Below are 27,438 nucleotides of genomic sequence, written 5' to 3'. Positions count from 1 at the left end.
TCACCTCTTTGATTTTGGGTAGAATCCTCTTTCACCAGGAACTTCCTGTACATCCAATCATAATAGATGTTTATATGGTAGCCTGGGCAGGACATCTCAGTCCTCAGAACTTACAAAGAGATCAACTGTTACATAAATTATGTAAAGGTCAGAACCTTTCATCTAGTTTTCAAAGCTTTTCTGATCGAGAATCCAGTTACCTGCCAAGAAGAGATGGTGCTCTTGATTCTATTACACCTAGTAACTCCAAGCTGCTATTCTCATCACCAAGACGCCAAAGCAGTGATTGGAGTCCAATAAATTAAATACTTGTAATTATGCCCAAATGCCATTGACCCTGCCTGTTGCCCTGCAGAGATGATGAATGTTACACACCCAGTGTAATGCACCAGAACTTAAAGCCACCAGATATGTAGAGTAATGTAAAATTAAACTCCAGGTTCTCTACCTAATTGACTCTCCTCAGCGCCTGTTTGCATGCCTGTGATGGATCCATGCATGGGGTACCATATGCCAGAGAACAGACCCACAAAAACAGATGTGTTTTGCTATATATTAATATGTAAAGTTGCATCTCCAAAGCATGACACTTATGCCCTCAGCATCAGAAACAAACTCTGATATAATTTTATGTGACACATTGACACTATGGTGGTCATTCTGACCCTGGCGGTCTTTGACCGCCAGGGCGGAGGACCGCGGGAGCACCGCCGACAGGCCGGCGGTGCTCCAATGGGGATTCCGACCGCGGCGGTAAAGCCGCGGTCGGACCGGCACCACTGGCGGGGTCCCGCCAGTGTACCGCCGCCCCATTGAATCCTCCGCGGCGGCGCAGCTTGCTGCACCGCCGCGGGGATTCCGACCCCCCCTACCGCCATCCAGATCCCGGCGGTCGGACCGCCGAGATCCGGATGGCGGTAGGGGGGGTCGCGGGGCCCCTGGGGGCCCCTGCAGTGCCCATGCCACTGGCATGGGCATTGCAGGGGCCCCCGTAAGAGGGCCCCTACATGTATTTCACTGTCTGCTGCGCAGGCAGTGAAATACGCGACGGGTGCAACTGCACCCGTCGCACAGCTTCCACTCCGCCGGCTCGATTCCGAGCCGGCTTCATCGTGGAAGCCTCTTTCCCGCTGGGCTGGCTGGCGGTCTGAAGGCGACCGCCCGCCAGCCCAGCGGGAAAGTCAGAATTACCGCCGCGGTCTTTCGACCGCGGAACGGTAACCTGACGGCGGGACTTTGGCGGGCGGCCTCCGCCGCCCGCCAAGGTCAGAATGAGGGCCTATGGCCCTTATTATGAAATTGGTGGTCTTTTTGGAAGACTGCCGTGCTGCTGGCTGCCAGAAGACCACCAATGTCAGCAGTTACGAATCAGAGACCAAAGACAGCCAGATTACAGCTACAAACCTGACTCCGCCAGGCGGGCCAAGGGCTGGAGAGAGGCGGTTCCACTGCCAGCACTGCCACGCCACAAGGACTCTGACAGCCATATTACGAGTAGTAATAATGCACGGCGGTGCAGCATTATCGGTGTAAGCGCCGACATCCACTCCCTCCCAGACGACCACCTCGATGTGGGCTGCTGTGGGCCCAGACAGGTAGGTGGAGCGACCGAAAGGGGTGTGTGTGTCAGGTGCATGTGTGTGGTGTGTGCATGTATGTGTGTGAGCATATGTGTTGGAATGGGTGTGCCTGCACGTGTGACTATGCACGCGTAGAGGAGGGAGTGTATAAATGAATGTGGGGTTGTATGTGTATGAATGCGGAGGGGGATGGGGATGTGTGTGAATGCGGAGGGGGATGGGGATGTGTGTGAATGCGGAGGGGGATGGGGATGTGTGTGAATGCGGCGGGAGATGTGTATGAATGCGGAGGGGGTGGGGGTGTGTATGAATACGGGGATGGGTATGTGTATGAATGCGGAGGGGGATGTGTATGTGTATGAATGTGGAGGGAGTGAGGGTGTGTATGAATGCGGAGGGGGATGTGTATTTGTATGAATGCGGAGGGGGGTGCATATGTGTGAGTGAGTCGGGGTGTGTGTCTGCAAGTGTGTGGATGGGTGGGGGGTTGTTTGCAATTGTGTGGACAGGTTGGGTACCAGCACTAATTATTTTACAAATCAAGCCATGCCTAAAGCGCTCTAGCAACTTTTTCCATCTCCACCAGGTCATTGTTCATCAACTTGGAGGTTTTTTGCTGTCAAGCTTTTTAATCCTTTTGGCTCTTTCTGGAAGGCTTCTCTTGCTTTATGGTATTCCTAACATTGGAAGCACCATTGCTACTCAAAGGGGTCATCCTTACCACTGGCTGAAAAAGACAAAGAAAGTAGACCTGATTTTGAATCCATTGCTTGACAGATTGCAATGCTCGTATATCAAGTTAGACGAGAATATGGATTCTCTAGAAAGATTGTCACTAAACCTTTCCTTGGTGGAGTTCTTACAACAACATTCTCAGGAGATCCAGTAAGTGAGGAATACAAACTTGGTCTTTAGATAGGCTTTGACTGCCAGAGATCGAGACCTCCCTATAACTTAATTCTCTATTCTGTGCTTCTCCAAAGATCTGAATAAGTTAAGAGTTCCTGGATGCCCTGACTGTGCATTTTACCTTTCATCTACTTCACTGCGCTGAAGACAATGCAACGGTTTGTTATTGAAGAGATATCAATACCTTTAATGCCGACGTTTGGTGATCACAAGTTGATGGTGTCTATTCACATAAACTCGTCTCCCTGTGACACTGTAATTCTGAAAGTACCTTGGTTAGCTCGGCATAATTATAATAATAATGTTAAGTGGGCAACAGAGATGATTTCCTAGTTCTGTCATGATCACTGTTATTCATCAGACAACTACAGGTCTCTGAAGGAAGTTTAAAAAAATCACAAGATTAATGCAATTAATATACTCCAGTCAACACGGGCCTAGTATCAAGCATTTCCTAATTTTTGAGAAGGCCAAAAAATTCTCTTTCACCACATAGGAAATTTGATTGTGCCATTTCTCTTAAGCCTGGAGCCATGGTTCCCTTTGGCATACGTTATATGGATTCTTAGAAGGTAGCAATTTTCCACTGGCCTATTCCAACTAATGTAAAGGAAATGCAATGATTTCTGAATCAGGGCAGTTTTTATCAGCAATTTGTACACTGTTTCACCCATTTGACTAGTGACATTACCCACATAATTAAGAAGGAGGCATTACAACAGTCGGTTTTTCTAGGGTTTGAGAGCTGAACCAGCCTTCAGTGATTTAAAATCACTCTTTACTCAGGTCCCAATTGTACAGCATCCGAACACTAAAAAGTTTTTTTCTTGAGACTGATGCTTGACAGAATGGTTAGAGCAGTCATCATTTAACTCAAAGAAGATGATGGGTTAGAACATAGCCTTACAAAGAGAACTTTGGCAACTAAGTTACCCTTCCCAGAGAGAAGAGAGAGTATTTATTGGAGGCTTGGAAACCTTTGAGATCAGCCCCCATCATCGGAATGTACTATTTTCCTGGCACATGCAGTGCAAGAATAGTCACCAGGCCAGGTGGGAGTATTTTTTTAAACAGTACAACTTTATCATCACTTATATATGGGGTTCCAGAAACAATCTGGCTGATGGCCTGTCACACAAGTATCCGGAGGCTCTATTCACCAATAACCACAGTTTGATTTAACCTCAGAGAAATCTGGGTGCAGTACAATTCTTTCTAGAAAGAGTCTGAACTGTAGTTACGTTCAAGTACTTCTAGCAGAGGTAAGAGGGAACTTCACATTACAGGATGGTCTCTATTGTAAGGAACACACTTTATTTATTCCAAACCACAAATGAAGACAGGAACTCATCCAAATATCTCCCAGCTCCCAATCACTTGCCATAAAGGAGTGAAGACCACTTTTTGGTTGTCATCTGTTTGCAAGAACACTAAATTATATGTGGTGTCTGGCCCAGTCTGTGCTCAAATGAAATCATCTCAATCAAAACCTTTAAGTTTTTGCATCTTTGTACCGAGCCATGGCCTACTATTTCCACCAATTTTATTGTGGCATTTAATGATGGTAACCAAGGATTCTTTGTCTAAGATGAAGAATTTTACCAACCTGAAGGCCTTGACTAAGACTGTGGCACCACTTTCCTTGCAAGATTTTTTTGTCTACCTGGATTCCCATTTACAATAATGAATCTCAATTCATTCCACACTTTTGAAAAACCTGTTGCAAAATGCTTCATATTCTTCATTATCCAGGTTTTCAACCCTAAACCAATTCAACAAACCGAGTAAAGCAGATCCTAGCACAATACCTACAATGTTTTTGTAATGTGACTCAAAGCTAACTGCCCACTTTTCTGGACTTAGCTGAATTTTCCTGTAATAATTCCATCCATAACACCATACAATTCTCACCATTCTGCAGTTTATATAGGTTTAACCCAAGAGTCTTTTCTACTCATCGTTCTCGGGCCCTAACTGTGTCAACCACATGGGACCTATTGAAGCATCTGCAAACTCCAAGACAAAAGGTACATGCTTGTCTCCACAATGTTAAGGCCACGATGAAGAGAAACCCTAATATTTGTCTGATGCCTACTCCACAGTATAATGTGGAGGATAAGGTATTCAGGATAATTGCACACATTAACCCCATTACCTTTAGCATCTAACTTCCTCTAAACTGGAAGATCTACCCTTTCTTCCATTCTTCTCAACTGAAACCATTTTGAACAAACCCTTTTTGATGTTTGTACCCCCAAGTGCCTCCCAGTTTAGTAAACAATGTTCCCGAATTTGAAGCCCAAGCCCATCCGCATGTCTCGAAGTTGAGTGTGCTGTTGTGCAGCTTCATTGTCTGCCAGGATTGTGGGGTTTGTGGTGTATCGGCATATGATGGTGGTACGGCACTAGCAGACAGGCTGCCCTCACCTGGGAGAAACTGGCATTTAGCTGAAGACTGCTCTGCCTCTTTGTCAATTAAACCTCATAATCAAATGCGCTTGGCCTTCTTGGACAGGTCTATTTCAGGCATGCCTTCCTTCTCCCCGAAAGACCTACAGGAATCCCACTGGTTCTGGAGGGGGCAACATGCCCTGTCTTTGGTCCTGGGGAGTGCAAGGCCACAGTCTCTCGAGTGGGTGACTTGCCCACTGGTTCTGGAGGGGACAACATGCCCTGTGCTTGGTCCTGAGGAGTGCAAGGCCACAGTCTCTCGAGTGGGTGACTTGCCCACTGGTTCTGGTGGGGGCAGGCTGCACAGCAGCCCATGCAGGCTGGACTATATGGTGCCCGCCGGCGGTGACGGCTGCACTGTGGTGGTGGTTGTAGGAGGCTCCTGCTCAACCCCTGCACCCTCCAATGGCTGCACTGTGGTGGTGGTTGTGGAGGCTCCTGCTCACCCCCTGCACCCTCTGATGGTTGCACTGTGGTGGTGGTTGTGGGAGGCTCCTGCCCAGCCCCTGCACCATCTGATGGTTGCACTGTGGTGGTGGTTGTGGGAGGCTCCTGCTCAGCCCCTGCACCCTCCAATGGCTGCACTGTGGTGGTGGTTTTGGGAGGCTCCTGCTCAGCCCCTGCACCCTCCAATGGCTGCACTGTGGTGGTGGTTTTGGGAGGCTCCTGCTCAGCCCTGGCACCCTCTGATGGCTGCACTGTGGTGGTGGTTGCGGGAGGCCCCTGCTCAGCCCCTGCACTCTCTGATGGCTGCACAACCACGGCTGGCGGTGGGGGCTCTGTGACAGATGCTGGTGCAGGCTCCTTCCCCTTCTTTGTGGCTGGTGCAGGCCCCTTCCCCTTCTTTGTGGCTGGGACAGGCCCCTTCCCCTTCTTTTTGGCTGGTGCAGGCTCCTTCCCCTTCTTTGTGGCTGGCGCAGGCCCCTTCCCCTTCTTTGTGGCTGGTGCAGGCTTCTTCCCCTTCAATATTTGTGGCCTGGAATCCTTTCCACCCTGAGTAGGTGCTGCTAAAACTGGGCCCGTGGACTGTTAGGCTGAGGTGCTTGGCTGGGTCCATGATACCTGGCCATACGTGCAGGATGGGTTGGCGGGGTAGGGAAGAGGTCAATGTGGGAAAGGAAAAGCTTTTTAGGGACATTGGGGGCAGGAAGAGAGAGAGAAGTAATGGGAGTGGAGGATGAGGGAGTGGTTGTTGGAGGTATTTGTCTGCTGGAATTGGATGCAGGTGCATGGGTTGTATGCTGTTGTGAGGTGGATGGCTGTTGGGTGTCTGAGTGTTTGTGTACTTTGGGGGGGAGACAGACACGGTAGGAGAGGACACAGGGGATGTGTGCATAGATGTTGTGGAGGTGTCTGCCAGTGAGGCGTGTTTTCTGCTTGGTGTAGTGTTGATGCAGGTAGTGGACGATGATGTAGTGCATGCAGGTGAGTGTAGACATAAGTGGGTTGGGAGGATGAGGAGGGGGAGACAGTGGAAATAGTGGATGCTGTTTCTGCAACTGGATGGTGTTTGTGTGAGTGCCTGTGGGATGAAGTGTGGTGCTTGTGTTTGCCTGTGACACTCTTGGGTGTTGTCTTGTGTGCATGCTCGTCTGGCTGTGTGCTTGGGATGGGTTGGGGTTGAGGAGAATGGGACTGGGGGCTTGGAAGTGGAAGTTGGAGAGGGGACGATTGAAACAGGAACAATGGCTGCCATCAGAGAGGAGGCCAGAGCCTGGATCGATCTCTGTTGGGCCGCCAATCCACCTTGAATGCCTTCCAGGAATGCATTAGATTGCTGCATCTGGGCTGCCAGCCCCTAGATGGCATTCACAATGGTTGACTGCCCTACAGAGATGGATCTCAGGAGGTCAATAGCCTCCTCACTCAGGGCAGCAGGGCTCACTGGGGCAGGCCTGAGATGTCTGGGGCGAAGGAGATGCCCACCCTCCTGGGTGAGCAGGCACGGGCAACTCACTGAGGGGCTGCTGGGAGGGCGGTGCTGGTATGGGGGTTGGCGGCTGTACCTGTAGCTGGGGTGGTCAAAGAGGTGTCGGCCACCACCAGGGAGCTCCCATCAGAGGAGGTATCTGAGACTGTGTTGTCCCCTCCAGTCTCCGCCGTGGTGCTCCCTTCGCCCTCAGTCCCACTGGTGCCCTCAGCGTCGGTGGGCTCTGCCTCCAGGGTCCTGTGGGATGCAGCTCCTTCTGTCACTGGTGCCTCTGCTCCTCCGCCAGATGATGCTAATGCCCATAAGGGCAGGATGTCAAAACAAGAAAGGGGGGAGAGAGACAAAGGATACACTGGGTCAATGACTGCACCAACACCACTGTTGGCATACACAGCACCCTTACACACAGGGTACAGGCCTACGCACTATGCATTGCACTGCCAGTGGTATTGCTAGCAACCAAGGCATGAGGAGGAGCACACACCGCCAACTACAGCACACCTGGGACCAACACAGCCCTGACCAGTAGTGGATGCTAACAAGCTAGTTAGGCAGTATTTCCCCTTCAGACCCTTAGCCACCAGAGGACCTACACTGCTAATGTCTGGCCTGGCCTAGGGGCACCCACTGACACACAACCACCACCAGGATACCACCCCACCAGACGTAAGTTGTAATGATAGCCACTGTACTCCCCCCCTTTGTGGCTGCTGTGATGCCCTCAAGCTCCCTTCCAGCTCTGGATAGGCCACTGCCAGTATGCGGGCCATCAGGGGGGTCATGGTCTGACGGGCACCCATTCCTCGTTGGGAAGCCATCCCCAGCTGGGCCTCCGTGGTCTTCCGTGCCCAGTGTCTCAGGTCCTCCCACCGTTTCTGACAGTGGGTGCTCCGTCTGCCATAGACCCCCAGGGTCCGCACCTCCTTGACAATGGCATGCCATATACCCTTCTTTTGATGGGAGCTGAACTGCAGAGGCAATACAGACAGGAGAACACGATTAGACAAACAGTCCAGCCAGTAACACGAATGGATGCCATGTACCTTTTCTGCAGGAGGAGGAGACTGGAGATGCCCTTGTGGCAGCAGTGGACCCTGTGGACAACAGACCATCTGTGATCAGTCAGTACTTCCAATGACACACAGGTGAGACAGTGCAACTTTACATTTCAATGACTTTAGTTGTATTCTGTGTGGCATTGGCATGCTGGTATTTCCCACTTCTATGCCCACTTACTGTTAACTCTGGCTGTTCATTTGGCAGATGTTGGTGATTTGACAAATGCTCCTGGTGTGATCACAACAGCCAGCTACAGGTCATTGATTCTATGCTCATTCTATGAACAGTTAATTTGCAATGGTTGTATTTGTTTCAGTCAATACATATTTGAAATACATGACATACTCGAAATCGATTTCTATCAAAGGGTGTTTATTGTAGTTCTAATATATAGAGCGGGAAGAGCAATGGGATGGGGTGATGATGGAGGAAATTCCAGTGTATTGTTGCAGTCTGTTCGTAGCAGAGGTGCATTGTCCAAGGGGACATAGGATGGGGAGCACTGGCAGTTCAAGGTGGACAGTGTGACTGAGTGGGACACAAGGAGGACAATCAGGAGAGTCTCATTTCCTGGCGGGGGTCTTGGCAATTGTCTCTGGCTTCTTTCTGGATCTCAGGGAACGTTTGCGGGGGGTTCACACATTCTGCAGGGGAAGGGGTGCTGGTGCCTGTGGTTCCTGTGGCGGGGCCTCCTGGCCACTAGCGGCAGTGGAAGAGGAAGGCTGTTCAGATGACTGGCTAGTGACAGGGGCCCGCTGGTGTGACACTGCCTCCCTCATAATGTTGGCCTTGTCAGCCAGCACCTCTGCAATGGAGATCAGGGTGTTGTTGTTGGCCTGCAAGTCCTGCTGATCCCCTAATACTGTCCCACCTGTTCTCCTGCATGTTGTCTAGGATCTGGCTCATCGTGTCCTGGGAATGTTGATAGACTCCCAGGATCTCAGAGAGCGCCTCCTGGAGAGTCGGTTCCCTGGTCCTGTCCTCCCCCTGGTGCACAGCAATCCTCCCAGTTTCCCTGTTGGCCTGTGCCTCTGTCCCCTGAACCATGTGCCCACTGACCCCAGGTCCCTGATTGTCTTGGGGGTGAGGTGTAGCCTGGGGTCCCTGTACAGGTGAGCACACTGCTGATTGACGTGTCCTGGAGACAGAGGTTTGGGTACTCTGGGTGGGTGTTGTTTCCTGATGGGGGAGGCTCTGTGGTGGTCTGTGATTGGGCTTGGGTAACCGGTTGTCCAGTGGTCCCTGATGGGGATCACTGGACCCCAGGTAGATCGTCCAGATCCTAAAGACCAGAGTTACTGTCATCCCTGTGGGCCTCTTCTGTTGGGGGACTGGATAGTTCTGGCACCTTCTCTCCAGTGACATTGGCTGGGGTACCTCTGGGGATGTAAATGATGTATTATGGTTCATGTGTATGACATATTGTACATCCTTGGCTTTCTCTCTATGGTCGGTGTTGCCCTGCCAGCTTTCACTTGCGTATGTTGGTGTATGGTGGTATTGTTAGTTTTCCTATGCTGTGCATGCTTTAGTGATGAGTGTCCGTGCAGGGCTGTGAGGGGTGTCCATGCATTGGTACAGCATGCAAGCCTTGGCATTGGGATTAGTGAGATGTGATGGTGGAGTGTGTGGGATGGAGTGGAGTGGAGTGATGGGAGTGAGGGTGAGGGTATGTGATGGCATGCAGATATGGGGGGTGACAGTTGATGGAAGTTGACTTACCAGAGTCCAGTCCTCCTCCGACTCCGGCCAGGCCCTCAGGATGCAATATTGCCAAGACTTGCTTCTCCCATGCCGTGAGATATTGGGTAGGAGGTGAGGGTCCACCGCCAGGCCTCTGGATAATGAGCTGGTGTCTGCCCCCGTAGGTAGTTCCCCTCTTCCTGATGTCGTACCTTGTTCTTGGGTGCTGTCCCACGGCGTTGACCCTGTCCACGATTATCCACCATAGCTCTATGTTCCTGGCTATTGATATTTGCTGCACCTGTGCTCCAAATAGCTGTGGCTCTACCCTGATGATTTCCTCCACCATGACACTTAACTCCTCCTCAGTGAAACGGGGGTGCATTTGTGGTGTCATGGGTGTTATGTGATGTGTGTTGGTGAGGGTGTGTTGGGTAATGTTTTGGACTGTGCGTGAGGGATGTACGGGCGTATGTGGTGTGTGCGTCTAGTTGTTGCAGTGGTCCTGGTGTCAGTCTGGTGGCGCTTATTGGTATTCGTAAAGGGTTGTGGATACTGTGGGTGGGTGCTTTATAGTGGTGTGGGTGTCAGGTGTGTGTTGTTTGAATTGTCCAGTGTGATGGTGTTTTGTTTGTGGGTGTCCATTCTGAGCGTGGCGGTATGTGCCGCCTATGGTTTACCGCCGTTGAATGTCCGCTGTGGTGATTCGTGGGTCATAATGTGATGGCCGTTGTTCTGTTGGCGTAACGGTGTGGGTTTTGATACCGCCACTTTATCACTGACCTTTGGACTGGCTGATTTGTGTATGTGGCTGTATTCTGGCGGATTGGTGTGTGTGTGTGTGTGTCATAATATGGTGAACGGATAGCCGCCGCCGCTGCGGTAAGTTGGCGGGCGTCAGCGTGGCGGTAAGCAGGATTTACCGCCAGAGTCATAATGAGGGCGATAGTCACTCAAAAAACCAAAGGTTACAGGGACGTTATAGTTAGGTTCTGAATTTACTCATACAGAACTATAGAAATTCAGCAGTAATAGTTAGTTCTTTCAAGTAACTACAACTAACGCCCTAAGATAACTATACCTCGTCCCCTTGCCATGCAGTTTTCATATCAATAATGTTATTGCAAACGTTGCAGTGATATCAAAGATTGCATATAAGATCTCATCAATGACACAATATGTGGAATAATTAGCTGTGCATGGCAAAGGTGCAAGTTATAGTTACCTTAGGGTTGAAAAAACTAACTATAACTGCTGAATTTCTATGGTTTTGTACCAGTAAATTCAGAACCTAACTATAACGTCCCTGTAACCTTTGGTTTTATCAGTTTCTCTCTATGTTTTTTTTAACACAAAGTACTTTTAATTACTATACTTTATTCCAACCCCCGCTGTGCACAGCCTTTGGCCGTGAGTAGCGGGTGGTTGGTCGCAAGGCCTGACCTTGCAGCCAGGCCTTGGCAGCCAAGCCCTCATGACCACCCAACACCATACCATGGCCTTTGGCCGTGTGCAGCACAGGCTGGCCACAGGGCTTGTCTCTGTCAGTGAATGTATGAGTGGGTGCATGAGTGTCTGAGTGGGTCTGAAAGTGGGTGTGTGAGTCTGAGTGGGTAGGCCAGGCCACTTGTCTTGGGCCCTGCCCAATACTGTTGGGGCATCTGTCAGCTGTTGTCATTCAGTGGCACTCCAGGTCCTCGTAACAGTGATGATGGACACCCACAGTGTGCCCCCGAGTTTCAGGGGTTCTTCCACTCACAGCTGTCGTCCATGTATCAGGATGCCTCATCTAGGGCTGAGGGCCGCGGAGTCTTGAGTAGTGCAACTCACACAGTTGCCATCTTGGCCTCGCTCCACATACATACATACATATACACAGATGATGTATTCTTGAACCTAGGAGATCTTGTTAATTCAGTGCCCATACTCCATAACCTGCTCACTGAGTATTGGACAACATTGGGCCTGCTAATTGCACTAAATTGAAGTTTTTTCCTTTTGAGGTTTAGAAAGCAAATAGTTTTCCCGTTCTGTACATTCAAGTAACACATGATCCGAAGACAGGCCTTGATTGAACATGGTTAGGGCAGTGTTATGTTACTATATGAAGTGTGTTTACAGAGCAGGGCTTGTCATCTGTGGGTATATCCTGGCACTGAGCATGTGTGTGGAAGTGAGACAGAGCCTGAGTTACAGGATGTCTTTTCAGGTTTCTCATGGATATCGATTAGTTGAAGAGCCAGGTCTTCAGCCTCTTTAGTACTCGAGAAGTGAGGACAAGGCCCTGATATGTTGGAGGAGGTTGTTGCAGGTCCTTGCTCCTGTGAATGAGAATGAAAGACCTGCAGTTCTTCTTTCAGTGGATGCATGGTGTGTGCAGATGAAGCTGAACTTAGTTGTCTTTTGGGTTGATGGAAGTGTAGACGGTGGTTGAAGTAACTGGGTCCTGTGTTGAGCAGTGTCTTAAATGTGTGGGGGAGAAGTTTGAATTGGTAGTGTTTCTGTATGAGGTACCAGTGGAGCTCTCGGAGGTGCACTGAGTGTGGTCGAGGATGAGTCTCGGGCTGCATTCTGGGTAGTTTGGAGTAGGTAGGGTAGGTGGGTTGAAATTCTTGCCTAGAGAGTGTTTCCATAGTCCAGTCTGCTCATGGCAGTGGGGCGCTGAGCTCCTTTATCACATTTGGATCACCCTCCCACTATCAGTAACGGGCATGGTGTCATTTGCAAAATTTGTCTTCCTTCCACGATGCTTGCATGTTCTTCAAGTATCCAGCTCCCCAATCACAATGATCATATTCAAAGAACTTGTTGACCTTCTTGGGTTTGGGCAGGTAAATGCAGTAGAGTCAAATCACCGTACTAAAACTGGAATAGGGGAGAGGCTGGTTTGAGTTCCAGACTTAGTAATATTCTAGACTTCTGCACAATTACCTCATACATTGGTTAGATGAGAACGACCACTGGAAGAAGTCCATACTGCAGGAAACCTGAAAATGTACTACTGAAGAGCATGCTTATGATGAAGCGCAACATGTGTCATTAAGCAGGTCTGTAAATCATAAGACAGAGCAATTGGGGTTGTGAAGGCATGTTCATCATTATCAGCAAATATTCAGTTCAGGAGTATCAGCCCATTTGAACAGCATGTGCAAGGTATGCCGATGTGTATTTGGAAGATAGGCAGGTATGAGGTGCTGAGTGATTTATACACAGGCAGATTTTTTCATTACATTTGTAACCAGGATAATTCAGTAAAGTATTGGGCCAATGTTTACAGTATGCTCATATTGCATAGAGTACAACAGAGGTTTGGCCTACATTCCCAGAAGTATCGGAAGCTACTCAGAAAATGGTGGCATGGTCTTCCTAGCACATTGCTAAAGAGTAGTAGCTAATATGTACAGGGCACTAAGACATGACAAAGAAGGCGATGCAGACAGGAATAGAAAGAATGATCACTAGGGAAGGCTGTAGTAGAGCCAGGTAATGGGTTAAACAAACATCCAACATTGCCTCCTTTAAGTTGGTTCAGTTAAATTACTTACACATGGCAATTCTGACACCGCCTAAACAAAGCAAGATTACGTGGGGTGCCCACCTGCTTTTCAGAGATGTATTGAAGAAATAGCTGATTTTCTACATATAACTTTGTGATGCCCTGAGTTTTTTTTCTGGACAAACGTGACAGGGATTCTGCAACATAGCACAGGCAGATTCCCAACAGTAACAGTTAAGACTGCCTGTTGGGCTTTCTTACCTATAAAAAGGGGGGCTATGCATATAAAATTTGCTGCACCGGTATTGGCTAAAAGACATATAGAAATACATTGGATATTCCCAAGGGCACCTTATTTCATTAGCTTGAAGGAAGACATGTCATGATCAGCAGCAGAAAAAAGATTAATGAAAAAAGTAAGAAAAGACGATAAACTTACTGAACACTTGGCAAAATGGACAGCAATGCTTCAGACACTTACAAAACCAACAGGCACTAGACTGCCTTGTATTAAGAGTGCCTGCACTAGTCATACTTGGCCTGCATAAGCACACACACAGCAGTCTCATTGAAGACATGGAAAGTAGATAGTATGGGCGATAGTCTGTTGGGTATGCATTTAGAACTCAAAAAAGTGAATGCTCTAGAAGGAACACAAATGCAAGTATTACACTTGCATCACAGAAATATAAGCTGTGTATGATAATGATGACACAGCTGTAGATACAGGAGGTGACAGTCGCTATCAGTTTTTGAATTTGTTTTTTGTTATGCTGAGATATGTGAGACAGAAAAGCAAATTAAAGGATAAATGAAAAAACTAGGAAATAAACCTTTGGCATATTCTATTAGTGGGAAAGCAGCTTCAGCGTCATGGATGGGAAACACTTCACTTAACAAGATAGTGGCCACTTGAAAATCTGTCCTAATATTTAGTAAACATTACTTTTTATATTTGGAGCATGTACAGCAGGAAGTGAAGCTGCTTTAACAATTGTTTTTGTTTACCAGTTTTCACATTTCTTATTATCAGTTTCTTTCCTATATTCCGGTAGTTAAAGAGGATGAGCTTGCCACTCTTTTCTAACATCTGTATCTGTCGATGAAGATCTTACGATGCAGAAAGAAAAGATACTTATTTGTATTCCAAGTACTGCATTTTAGGAATATTGTTTGACATCATAAATGACCTTCCATCTCCCCCAGTATCCAGATCATGAATCGTATATATTCTGTGGATTTTGCACATCAACCCTTACAAAAAGAATGGACAGTGTGAGCCAGCTGCCACTAGAAGACATACTTTGATTGGGAAAGATATTGAATTCTTAGGAGCAGTGCCCTATGTCCAGTCCGCCTCTCATGGCTATCTATCTGGCTACATTTTTCTTCATTATGTTTGAGTTTTCCCATGTCTCCACTTTAGTGTCATGCAGCAGTGTTGCTTTTTGTAAGGTTAATCATCTTATAAGTCTTAGAAACAGTTCTGATAGGATCTTAGGTGGACATCTGAATTTAATAATGAGAGATGTACCCTTGCAAATTGAAATCCTTAAAATTGAAATCTTTCAGGATCCGCAGATGCAGGAGGCAATTATTCGAATAGTCATGACTTCACTGAAGATCCCTACAATGTAGAGCTTGGCGTAACACTGAGTAGCTTTTTCTTAACAAGAGCCTTCCAGATCCCAGCAAAAGGACATGGAATGCCCTTGTTAAGAAGGACCCAGAAAAAGGTTTCTATCAGAGAGGAAACCTCCAGCCATGTGCTGCTGAGTTTTCCGTAGGTCTTTTTGAGTGGGTGTGCAGTTGGCAACAAGCTGCATTTTATAGTTGATCTTTAGACCCGACTCTGACTTTGTTTCTCCTGGTGTAGGCTTCTCTTCTAGTATTCTATTTTTCTGATTGGCAATTGTAAACACACCTTTGTTCAGTGTTTGGAATGGCTACACCTTAATGCAGAAACAATCCATCCCGTGCTCACCAGTAACCTGGGCAGAAGGCAAGAACTCTATGCACAATTCTACTTAACTTTGATCTTTGTAGCATGGGATCAACCTTGTAAATGAGAACTTAGCTCCTTACCTTCGCCTTTATCAACATAAAGTTGCTGGTCACACTGTGCTGCGCAAAACATTAATCCCTTTCTTAGTCCTACAGCTTAACTCACCAAAAGTGTGAAGCTATGCCACCACCATGCTCAGCCAATACCTGCTGCTATGGGTTGGGAGGGTTTGAGGGCGAACTAGTATTGTGTACTATTATTTTTTATTTTTTTTATCGGTTTGTTACTTTTTTCTTGATACAGCTTGAACATTGTCAAAAAAAGTGCTCCCGGAGAGCAGTATGACAGTCATAACAAAGATAGCATAAAAGATAATTGCGGAAATAGCAATACAACTGTACAACACCACAGAGCATTAGTAATACTAAGCCCAGGCAGATAATATTCTCTCCTGAGTGAAAGGAGAGCCCAAGACTAGGGTCCCAAGACTTTTACAGGCAGAACCCATGCACAAAAGGCTGTTTCCATCCTCCGTAAGTGGAAAAGAGGACAAAAGCATTGGACATGAACTGAAAATCAATCCATTTATAAGATGCCATGAGCAGGTGGGAACTGAGTTGAGTGTATTGCTCCATTACTTGTGCTCCAGTGTCTGATTTAGTAATTATCGCACTTGATAAAATCCAGGGTGTTTGAAATCTATCTTGTGCAATAATTATCACCTATTCCAATATTTGGAGGTTTTAATGCACGTTACGGATGATCAACATTGCGCATTATTTTCTGATCATTCATCACCAAATAAATATGGCTATGTTTGACCTGCAGAAATTTACCTGGGAAAAACTGTGGATCTGCGATGTTTGCCGTAGAACAAAAAATTCTGGTATGTGCAGTGGCAGGCGTTACCTCACATTTTGGAAGTAACGGGGGCACTTGTAATTGAGGTCTGTGAGGTTGTAGCAGGTATGAAACTTGACAGTTCAGGTGGGCTTGATAGGTTCCTAATCTGCCTTGATTGATCTGTCTACGCAAGTTGTGTGTCTCTTAGGGCTGGAATAACACAGGCACATATCTGATAGAGACTTCTAATTGCAGATTCCTTACCTTTTGAATTCCCCCAGGCGTCAGACTGAGTCTGTAGACTTTTTCTTCGAGCACTAACTGCCACGCCATCAGGTGGCGCCGTGATGACGTTGTGGTCGTATATAGGCACCATCCCGGCACGCTGATGTCAGTTCTTTTCTTTCCACGCCAGCCTACACACAGATCCGGAGAGGAGCTACCTCAGAGATTTTTTGTTACTCTGAAGATGTTTTTGTCAAACAATTTTGACGAGGTCGTGGATGCGTTGAGGGATGTCCCGCAAGGCCGGTTTTAAGCCCCTGCGACTCCTGTCACCAAATGATGTCGGTGACGGATCCGCACCTCGTGTGTCTTTGGTGCCTTGAGCATGATCACGACCCAAAGTCGTGCTCCGAGTGTTGGGCTATGAAATTGAAAGCTTTGAGGGAGTGGTCCCTAAAGTTAATTGTGGCCCAACACTCGACTCTGCGGCACTCAGTCTCGTTCGAGAGGAAGGTCTTGTAACCGGCCGTGGAGTCACCACCACTCTGCGTCCTCAAAGTCATCAGGTCATAAGAAAAGCAAGTCGAAGAAGAATAAATGTTCTTCAACTTCACCCCGTCGCTCGGACGATGCGACAAGGGAAACGCTCGAGGCCTCCGTCCACAGAGCCTCCATCTGGGTCTGCCCCGCGCTTCCCTGACTTCCCAGCTAAAAGAGTTTTATGAGGCAATGCGCCTCATTTTTGGGCAGGCCGACCCACCTTCAGCGTCCTCGAGCAAGGTGAGTCGTGAGGTCCTCCTCAGGTTTGAAGTCGTCAACTTCGGCCACAGCTCTGGAGGATCAAATCTCGGATCCACCCCGACGCCAGTCGTGCCACAGCGACCTTCCCCGGCGTCAGGTCAGACGTCGACGCCCCCAACGTCGGTTGGGCCCATAGTCAACATCGGTCCTATTCTCATACCTGACTACCTGGAGCCGGAACGACGTCGCTCGACACTGATTCCGTTCTCTATGGGCTCTCCTGGGCCCAGGGTTGATCCAGACCATTATACTTACGGGTGTGGATGCGGGGAGAGTTTAGAAGGGGCCACTGGACCCTTTAGAATACCAGCTTGACCCCCAAATGGACTGGGTGCAGGATTTGTGCTGATGCCAGTGGTTTAGACACCTCCCCTGACGCTAGTATGCTCTTTCCCCCTACCATGGCTATGGAGGAGGGCGCCACATACTCCCTGGTGATGAGATGGGTGGCTGAGGACATGGACCTTGAGCTACCTTCTGTGGAGGTTAGGCCTAGCATCCTAAATTACGTGCTTCAGCCAGTGACTTCCATGTCAGAACCGCTTCTCCCCTTTAATGAGGCACTGACGTGCGTCCATTGGGGTACTTGTTCCAGACCAAGCACAAGGGCTCCTGTGAATAGGACGATTACCTGCCGCCATCGGCCTGCGCCAACACACCCAAAATTACTCACCCAACACCCCCAGCTTGAGAGCCTTGTGATCCAGGTTTCCTCTTCTTCTTCCTCTGGCGCATTCCCTGCCGCCCGCCCCCCCCCCCCCCCCCCCCCCCGGCTAGGGAATCAAAAAGACTGGATGATTTGGGGAAAAAAATGTTTTCTTCTGCTAGTCTATTGCTGCAGTCAGTGAACACCGCATGCCTTTTGGGCCGCTATTCCCATACTCTCTGAGATATGTTCGAGCAGGTGCTGCCTACAGTTCTGGAGGAGACCCGCACTGTCCTCTCCCAAGCGCTCACACTTGGGAGGGATGCAGCCAAGTTCATCATCCGCTGTGGACTGGATACGACCGACTCTCTGGAGAGATCGGTTGCATCAACAGTGGCACTAAGATGTAATGTCTGGCTGAGAACATCTGGCTTCTCGGGGGATGTCCAGCAAAGGTTGATGGACATGCCCTTTGATGGCAACTGTCTCTTCGGAGAAAAGGCGGACTCGGCGCTCAAGCGGTTAAGGGATTCCTGAGCCACTGCCCGGTCCCTTGACCTCGCACCTGCCCCTAGTCCCCACCAGCCTCTCGTAACTTTGGAAGGGGCACCCAACGCGTCCTTTTCCACCGAGCCATTAACCTGCGCATGCTGCACAGCCCCACGATCTCGGGGGTCCCACGATCTCAGGGGTCAGGGAGCTAGTGGGTTGCCCAGTCCACCCCCACCCCTTCCTCCTCAGTCTCCAAACCTTCCTAGTGCATCAGAACACCTAGAATCAGTTGGAGGCAGGATTCGCCATCATCTGCCCCACTGGAAATCCATTACCACGGACAGGTGGGTCCTCCAGATTGTTCTTAAGGGCTACTCCCTCCCTTTTGAGTCTTCTCCTCCAGCCATGCCACCTTCATTCAACCACATATCGGAGGATCACATGGCACGTCTCTGCAAGGAAGTCGAATGAGCTATAGAGAGGGTCCCTGCGTCAGAAGCAGGTCGTGTTTGTTATTCCCACTACTTTCTGTTGCCAAAGAAGGATAAGAGCCTTCATCTTATCTTAGATCTCTGACCCCTCAGTCTTTTCCTTAGAAAGGAGAAGTTCAAGATGCTGACATTGGCTCAGCCTTTATCTGCCCTGGATCCGAGAAACTGGATGATATTGTTGGACTTGCAGAATGTATACTTCCACCTCCCCGTCTTGTCAGCCCACAGATGTTACCCAAGATTCGTGGTAGGCCACGAGCACTTTCAGTTCACTGTGCTCCCCTTTGGCCTTACCAGCAGCCCTCGGATGTTCACGAAGGTGATGGTAGTGGTTGCAGCTTATTTGCACAGGTTAGGGGGTCCCAGTCTTCCCCTACCTCGACGACTGGCTGTTGAGGGTGGATACGCCCCAGAAAGAAGTCTCCCACCTCCAGACTATGGCAAACCTCTTGCATTCGGTGGGGTTCACTATAAACATGCCGAAGTCACACCTGACTCCTTCTCAGTCGCTCCCTTTCATAGGAGCTGTTCTCGTCACAGTGCAGTTTTGGGCATATCCTCCAGAAAAGCGAGTCCAGGATATTCGGGCTATGATACCGATGTTTCAGCATCTGTCCTGGATTTCAGTGAGAATGACTCTGAGGCTGCTGGGCCTCATGGCCTCCTGTATCCTGCTGGTTAAAAGGCCAGGTGGCATATGCAGGCTCTGCCTTGGGACCTGAAGTTCCAGTGGGCACAGCATCAGGGTAGTCTCCCCGACAAAGTCCAGATCTCAGAAGGAACTACGAGAGATCTTCAGTGGTGGCTAACAAATCCAGATTGAGGCAGATTCCTCTCCTTTTCCCAACCAGACCACAGTAGTGACAGATGCGTCAATCCTGGGATGGGGCGGCCACATGGAAGTGGCAGAGATTAGAGGCCTCTGGTCTCTGGCAGAATCCGGGCTTCATATCAGTCTGTTGGAGCTCTGTGCAATTCGACTAGCATTGAAAGCATTTTTCCCCTCTCTCAAAGAGAAAGCAGTGCAAGTGTTCATGGACAACACCACCGCCATGTGGTACTGCAACAAACAAGTCAGAGTAGGGTCGTGGGACTCTTTGTAAAGAGGTCCTTCGTCTCTGGACTTGCCTGGAACGTCAGGACATTTCCCTGGTAGTTCAACATCTGTCAGGCTCCTTGAACGCCAGAGCAGACAAACTCAGTAGACGATGCATAGTCGATCACAAAAGGTGTCTCCATCCGGAGGTAACGCAAGGTCTTTTTCAGCAGTGGGGAGAGCCTCGGTTAGATCTCTTCGCCTCCGCAGAGAACGCGCAATGACAGCTGTTTTGCGCATTGGAGATTCCAAGGCGGCACTTGCTCAGCGACACCTTTTGTCTCGAGTGGAGCTCAGGCCTCCTGTACGCCTTTCCACCCGTACCACTTCTGCCCAGAGTTCTGAAGAAGATCAGGCAAGACCAGGCCCAAGTTATTCTGGTGGCTCCGGACTGGGCACGAGGAGTCCAGTATCCCAAGCTCTTGAGCATGGCCATAGCTCCTCCGATCAGACTGCCCATTCGAGAGGATCTTCTGTCGCAGCAGCAGGGGAGGGTCATCCACCCGGACCTGTCCATTCTCCGCCTTCTTGCGTGGAGATTGAGCGGCACCAGTTGACGGCTTTCGACCTTCCACCCGAAGTCTGTAATGTCATCTTGGCAGCCAGGTGTCACCCCACCAAAACAGTACACGCCTGTTGTTGGAAAAAAATGTGTGGCATGGTGTATCGATGCATCTGTCGATCCTCACTCTGCACCTCTTTCTAAAGTTCTGCTCTTTGTTCTCTCTCTTGCCCAACAGGGCTCTGCCGTGGGCACCCTCAAGGGCTATCTTTCTGCTGTCTCTGCCTTCCTGAGACTACCTGACCAACCTTCCTTGTTCAAATCTCCGAATGTAGGGAGGTTTCTCAAAGGCCACACACATCTCTTCCCACCTATCCCATTTCTCATGCACCAGTGGGATTTAAATGTAATCCTCACATACCTGATGTGCACTCCATTCGAGCTGCCCTTTATGGCTCCTAACCGTCAAGACTGCCTTCTTGGTTGCCATTACCTCTGCTCGCAGGGTAAGTGAGCTCCAAGCTCTGTCATCTAAACCACTTTTTCTGGCAGTACATCCTGACAAAGTGGTACTCCGCACTAGGGCTTCTTTTCTCTCTAAGGCGGTAACACCCTTCCATGTAGGTCAATCCATCACCTTGCCTACTTTTTACCCACCCCAACATCACTCAAATGAGGAGGAGAGACTCCACCACCTGGACCCAAAAAGAGCGCTGGTGTTCTACCTTGAACGTACTAAAGTCTTCCGGGTGGACGATCAACTCTTTGTGGGATATGTCAGAGTGAAGAAAGGGAAGATAGTGCAAAAGAGATCCATTTCACAATGAGTCCTCTTATGCATCAAAATATGCTACGCTTTGACAAAGAAGCAACCCCTTGGGGGTTTGCGAGCTCACTCAACTAGAGCAACTGCAGCTACCACAGCGTTAGCACACCGCGTTCCAGTCCTGGATATTTGTCAGGCAGCCACGTGGGCATCTCTGCACACGTTCACAAGCACTACTGTCTGGACAGTCAGGTCCGTAGGGACGGCTACTTTGGTCGTTTGGTCCTACAGGACTTCCTTGTGAATGGTATTGCTCGGGTATCTATTCAAAAGTTAAGGAATCTGCAACTAGAGGTCTCTATCAGATGTACAAGTTACTTACCTTCGGTAACAATCTATCTGGTAGAGACATATTCTAGATGCAGATTACTTACCGACCTGCCCATCCTCCCCGCTCTGCAAACTGATTTCTAGGGGCAGGAACTTTCCTTAAAGGGCCCTAGCTTTGTCAGACCACTATCAGTGTTCTTCATGGCTCCGTGTTTCTGGCGTGGAAAGTTGTGAATAGAACTGACATCAGCGCGCCATGGTGGCGCCTATATATATACAACCACAACATCATCACGGCAAACACAATGCCACCTGACGGCGTGCAGAGGTACTGCTCGAAGAAAAAGTCTCCAGAACCAGTCTGACGCCTGGGGGAATTACAAAATTAAGGAATCTGCAACTAGAATGTCTCTACCAGATATATCATTACCAAAGGTATGTAACCTGTCCTTTATGTCTCACATAGAACATGTAAGCCTGAACAGAGCATCCGAAGCAGACATGAGTAACAATTAGAATCAGCTAAATTCTTTTGCATCCTACAATAAAACACTGGCAAACGCTTGTTTTGTTGCCCAGTCTGTTTTTGAAGTCTTGGGTGAGGGAGATGGAAAGTTGGGGCAAAGTGAGACAAGTCTGCATTTCAAATAATGGTCATGACAATAAAGTTGTTTTCCTTATTCCCACAATGTATAAATAATGAACAGTGAATGCCATATTTTTTGTAGCGGACAGGAGCTTGTGGAACCTGATGCCATTCACCACGCGGGACTTCTCTGTGCGATCTCTGGCTGATAGGCTAGGAGATCTAAATTACCTTATCTACGTGTACCCAGACCGGCCCAAAGATGAAGTGTACTCAAAATACTATACACCAGTCCTGTGCACTCGTAAGTCTGTATCATAAGACTGTTTTTTTTAGCATAAATTAGTAAAATCTATTAAACATGGCAGCAAAATGTTGTTTGTTTTCATCAGAAAATGTTTAGGAAGATGGTGATTGATTTAGTGATGTGTACCAATTGAATTATCTGTTTTTGAGAAACTCTTTCTACCTTGGTGATAATTTTACTGTAGTTTTCTCTGGTTGGTTGTCATAATGGAATACTCTGGTGTACTGATCGAGCATATTCATTTCTATTTATGATATTACTTAGACTGGGCATGTACTTGAGACTTCTAGCCTTAAATTTCCTTACTTTAGCATTAATCCCACAGATCAGACTGGATCTGGAAATTTTCTAGCAGTATTCCCTGCATGTCTATAGGTGGTGTAGTTCGGCTCCGCACCAGAAGTGACGTATGCAGTATCTGTATAGGTGCCACCTCGGCACGCTGACATCAGTTCCTTTCCACGCCACATAGCACAGATCCATAAAGAGCTGCCCCTCAGTCACTTTTTGACTGACACTTTTCGACTTTTTGTTAACCACTTTTTTGAAAAGTGCTTTTCTCCTGCCATGACAGGATGTCCCCCAAGGAACCCACTGGTTTCAAACCATTTGGCGCCTATCGCAGGCAGATGTCTGTGAACCTTGACTCGAAGTTCTGCGTGGATTGCCACATCATGCATCCAAAGATGCTGAGTGAGCACTCCCTGAAGCTTCTCACCGCTTAACACCAGATGAGGCTGCAGTGATCAAGATCCGGGTCACGTGGTCCCCAGGACAGCTGGCAGAGTTGCACCAGATGTTGTCAAAGTCGTTGTGGGGTAAGTCGTATAAAAAGAAGAAATATAAGAAGTAAAAGAGGTATTTGATTTCTCTTCATCCGTCCAAATCCTCAGACGACAGACAGGAGCGTCAGCACTCCAGGCACCATACCTTTGCGGAACCCCAGCCTGGGTCAGTTCTGCCCTCCCCCGATTTTGCCGGAGCAATCCTTGCCCATCTTAGAGAATTCTATGAGGAAATGCACCTCATTTTTAGGCGGTTCGGTAGGAAACTCTACTAGATTCCTACCTGCAGGTACACCCTCGGCACCGGTCAGGCCCCTTGGATCCAGGGCTGGACATGGAGTGATGAGAGTGAGGCTGAGACCTTCTCTGATGCCTACTCCTATACCAACGCTTATCAACAATGCCATCCCCATCGTCCTCAACTCCGACCTGGATGATATCAGCTTCGCACATCCGGTGCCATGTCTTTGAGGAGGCCCAAGCCATACTCTCTCAGGCTATTGCGGATGGGAGGGATGCAGCAAAGTTCACCACTCATTGTGGGCGGGACAGGACCTACTTGCTGGGCAGAGCGATTCCTTTGTCAGTGTCCCATCAGTGCCACAAATAGGTGAGCACTACTCGTTTTTCTGGGGATGTCCAAGCATTGCTTATGGATGTGCCCCTTGATGACTCTGGTCTCTTGGGAGAGAAGGCAGACTCAGCGCCAGAGCTTTTAAGGACTCCAAAGTTATGACCGGGGCCTTGTACCTCTCTATTGCCCCTTGTCACCCCCAGTCTGCCTTTTGTTGCCACAGAAGGGATTTCCAACTGCATCAGTACCCTCCTAGTCACCATGGCCAGCAAGCTTCCACCCTTTCGTGGCCAAGGACGCAGTTCCCCCAGACCAAGTGGGGAAAGAAGTTGGAGGTTAAGCCAGTTCACCACTCCCCACAGCCTCCAAGCACCTTTACTTTGCCCTCCTACTATCCCGGGCATCCATTTGGGGAGTGAGGGTGGACTGATAAGCCATCACCTGCTACACTGGTGGTCAATAACAATAGACCGTTGATTACTACAAATTGTACAATGGAGCTACTCCTTCCCCTTTGTGGCTACCCCACCACACATGCCACCCACTTACAACCAGATGATGGACAACCTTTCCTTACTCGTCTGTGAAGTGTCAGCTCTCTTGGCCAAGGGAGCTATAGAGAGGATGCCGGCATGCTCCCCTTTAACCTCACCAGCACCCCTCGGGTGTTCACCAAGGTGATGGCGGTGGTTGCAGCAAACCTGTGGAGGTCTGGGGTTCCAGTCTTCCTCTACCTCGAAGACTGGCTGTTGAAGGCAGGCTCGCCCCAGGCAGTTATCACCCACCTCCAGATTATGGCAAACCTCCTGCATTCTTCTGAGCTGTTCTGGACGCAATGTAGGTACTAGCCTGTACTCCTGAACAGCGATTGCAGGATATTCAGGCTATGATAACCATGTTTCAGCCTCTATCCTGGGTTTTGATGAGACAGACTGAGTCTGTTGGGCCTCATAGCCTCCTGCATCCTGCTAGTGAAACATCGCCATTGGGAGTCAATGCCCGCTGGCGCTTGTGGGCTCTGCAGTAGGACTTAAAGTTCCAATGTGCGCAACATCAGGGCATTCTCTCCAACCGTGTCCAGATCTCATAGGGGATTGCAGCACATTTGCAGTGGTGGCTGACAAAGCGGGATTGTTTCTGTGGCATACCCCTCTCCCTTCCCCTGCCAGATTGGCCATTTGGGAGAGGTGAAGACCAGAGGACTCTGGTCTCTGGCAGAGTCTGGTCTCCACATAAACGTGTTTGAGCTTAGTGCGGTGTGATCAGATATCCCCAAAGCACTTCTTGGCACTATTTTTACTTAAAACTTTGAAATTCAGTATCTCCAGTTCTGCTTGATTGATTTTTGTAATTGTTATTTATTAACTCAGATGTATTTTCTAACCTGGTGTGGACTCTTTTTGAGTGGTGTTTTCACTTTTTTACTGTTTGAACTGTTGCACAAATTCTTTAAACATTGCCTTTTGGCTAAGCCTGACTGCTCTGTGCCAAGCTGCCAGAGGGTGAACACAGGTTTATTTGGGGTTTGCTTGTGCCTTACCCTGGTTGCTGCCTGACTAGGCTTTACACCCCAGTCAACAACAACACATTTTCTAACACTGAAATGCCAGGGCAATTCCCTGGTGGTTCAACACCTTGCAGGCTTTCTGAATGCCAGGGCGGTCAAACTCAGTCATCGAGGACTAGTGAATCACAAATGGTGTCTTCATCAGGAGGTGGTGCAAGGTTTCTTTCAAGAGTGGGGAGAGCCTTGGTTTCTGTTCTCCACTGCCAATAACGGGCAGTGTCATCAGTTATAGGCACTGGATTCTCCAAGTTGGCTCTCAGTCAGAGACACCTTTTATCTTGAATGGAGCTCAGGCCTCCTGTATGCCTTTCCGCCCATGCCACTCCTGCCCAGAGTTCTCAAGAAGATCACTAACAACTGGCTCAGTTTATTCTTGTGGCCCAGGATTGGTCAGAGAGAGAGTGGTATTCCTAGCTGTTGAGCTACAGGGGAGGGTCCTGCACCCTAACCTGCACACCATTCGCTTCATCCGTGGAGGTTAAGCAGTGACAGCTGACAGCCTTCGACCTTCCTCCCTAAGTCTGTGATGTTATAATTGCAGCCAGGCGTCCCTCCACCAAGATAGCATACCCCTGTGGCTGGGACAAATTTGTGGCATAGTGTGTATCAAGAAGCATTGATTCCCCTCTGCTCCTCTTTCTCAAGTCTTATTATTTGGTCTTTCTTTGGCCATGCTCTGGGCACAGTTAAGGGCTATCGTTTAGCCATGTTTATGTTTTTTTAGGTTGCCGAACCAACCTTCTTTATTTACGTCACTGTTGTGATGAAATTACTCAAAGGTTTGCAACACATGTCCACTCCCCCACAAGTCATTCATCATTCCCCAGCGGGATTTGAACCTGGTCCTCACTTTCCTAATGTGCACGCCTTTTGAGCCGTTGCACAGCTGCCCTCTTTGGTCATTGAACATCCAGACCACTTTTGTAGTGGCCATTACATCGGCCAGGAGTATCAGCGAGCTGCAGCCACTCTTGGTGCATCCTCCTTATACTACCTTCTACCCTGACAAACTGGTTCTCCTGGCACATGCCTCATTCCTTCCGAAGGTAGTCACTCCTTTTCACGTGGGCCAGACCATCACCCTGCCTACCTTTTTTGCCCCACCTCTTCCTTCTAAGAAGGGGAAGAGCCTCCTCTGTCTGGACCCAAAAAGAGCACTGTTGTTCTACCTCGACCAGGCTTCAGGGTGGATGATCAACTCTTCATTGGATACATCGAGGCAAGAAAGGGAAGGATGTCCAGAAACATACCGTCTCCTGATGGATAGTGCTCTGCATAAAGATCTGCTACACATTGATCAAGAAGCAACCAACTGAGGTTATGCATGCTCATTCTATCAAAGCCAAAGCTGTGACCACTGTGTTAACTCTGAGTTCCAGTCCAGGACATTTGTCAGGCTGCAACGTGGGCTTGGCTTCTTGCACACATTTACTAAGCACTACTGCCTGGACAGTCAGGTCTGTTGGGATGGGCGTTTTGCATGTTTGTTGCTGCAGGACTTTCTGGTCTAAATTGGGTTGGCAAACACGCTTCCAGGGAGGCATTGCTTGGTTATTTATTCTAAGGTAAGGAATGTGCAGCTAGAAATCTCTATCAGATTAACAAGTTACCTTTGGTAATGCCTTATCTTGTAAAGCCTCTAGCTGCAGATTTCTTACCGAACCTCTCAATCTCCCCACTCTGCGACCTGATTTAAAAATTAGGGTTTCCCTTGTAAAGGGCCCAAAAAAAAAAAAACTGTGACACTAGTGGTCAGTATTTCATATTGCTCCATGCTCCTGGGGTAGAAAATCCCAAAAAGGAACTGACATCAGCTGCTGTGGTAGCGCCTACATAGGTGCCATGCATGTCACTTGCGGCGTGTCCGACTCGAAGCTAATCAACACCACCCCTCAGTATTGAGGTTTCTCAACACTTTCCAGATGAAGTCTGACTCCTGGGGATAATTCTAACCTAATGAATCTGCAGCTAGACAGAGTCTGTACCAGATAATGCATTACCCATGGTAAGTAGCTTGTTCTAATAGCAGATGATGCACGCATTTGAATACCTGCTTTCTCTCATCATGAGATCCTCTCCATTTAGAAATTGAACAGTATCTGTGCATGTGTGAGATTCTGTCACATACATTTCAAATATATGTAGTTTCAAATTGAAATCAAGACACTTCCCAAGCACACATATAAACCCAAAGCGTAGTATGAAATGGTGGTGTATGGGAGTAAAACTGGCCCATCAGAAACTCCAACTGGGCTATTATGTACAGCAAGGCCTAAGAGACAGTTTTTCTCCCACAGTTTGTATTGAAGTGTTC

General features: G+C 48.5%; 1 protein-coding gene across 9 annotated transcripts in view; it reads left to right on the top strand.

The window, feature by feature from the left end:
• LOC138299444 (signal transducer and activator of transcription 5B) overlaps nucleotides 1–27,438 on the top strand; it is a 994,326-nt gene that overhangs the window by 887,742 nt on the left and 79,146 nt on the right. For all 9 annotated transcript variants that reach the window (XM_069237688.1, XM_069237689.1, XM_069237693.1 and 6 more), the window contains one exon: nucleotides 22,034–22,195. In XM_069237688.1, the coding sequence (XP_069093789.1) occupies nucleotides 22,034–22,195 (162 nt within the window). The remainder of the gene's footprint in view (nucleotides 1–22,033; nucleotides 22,196–27,438) is intronic.

The sequence above is a fragment of the Pleurodeles waltl genome, chromosome 6 (genome assembly GCF_031143425.1).
Source record: "Pleurodeles waltl isolate 20211129_DDA chromosome 6, aPleWal1.hap1.20221129, whole genome shotgun sequence".
Taxonomy (NCBI): domain Eukaryota; kingdom Metazoa; phylum Chordata; class Amphibia; order Caudata; family Salamandridae; genus Pleurodeles; species Pleurodeles waltl.
This window is presented reverse-complemented; position numbering and strand designations above follow the sequence as displayed.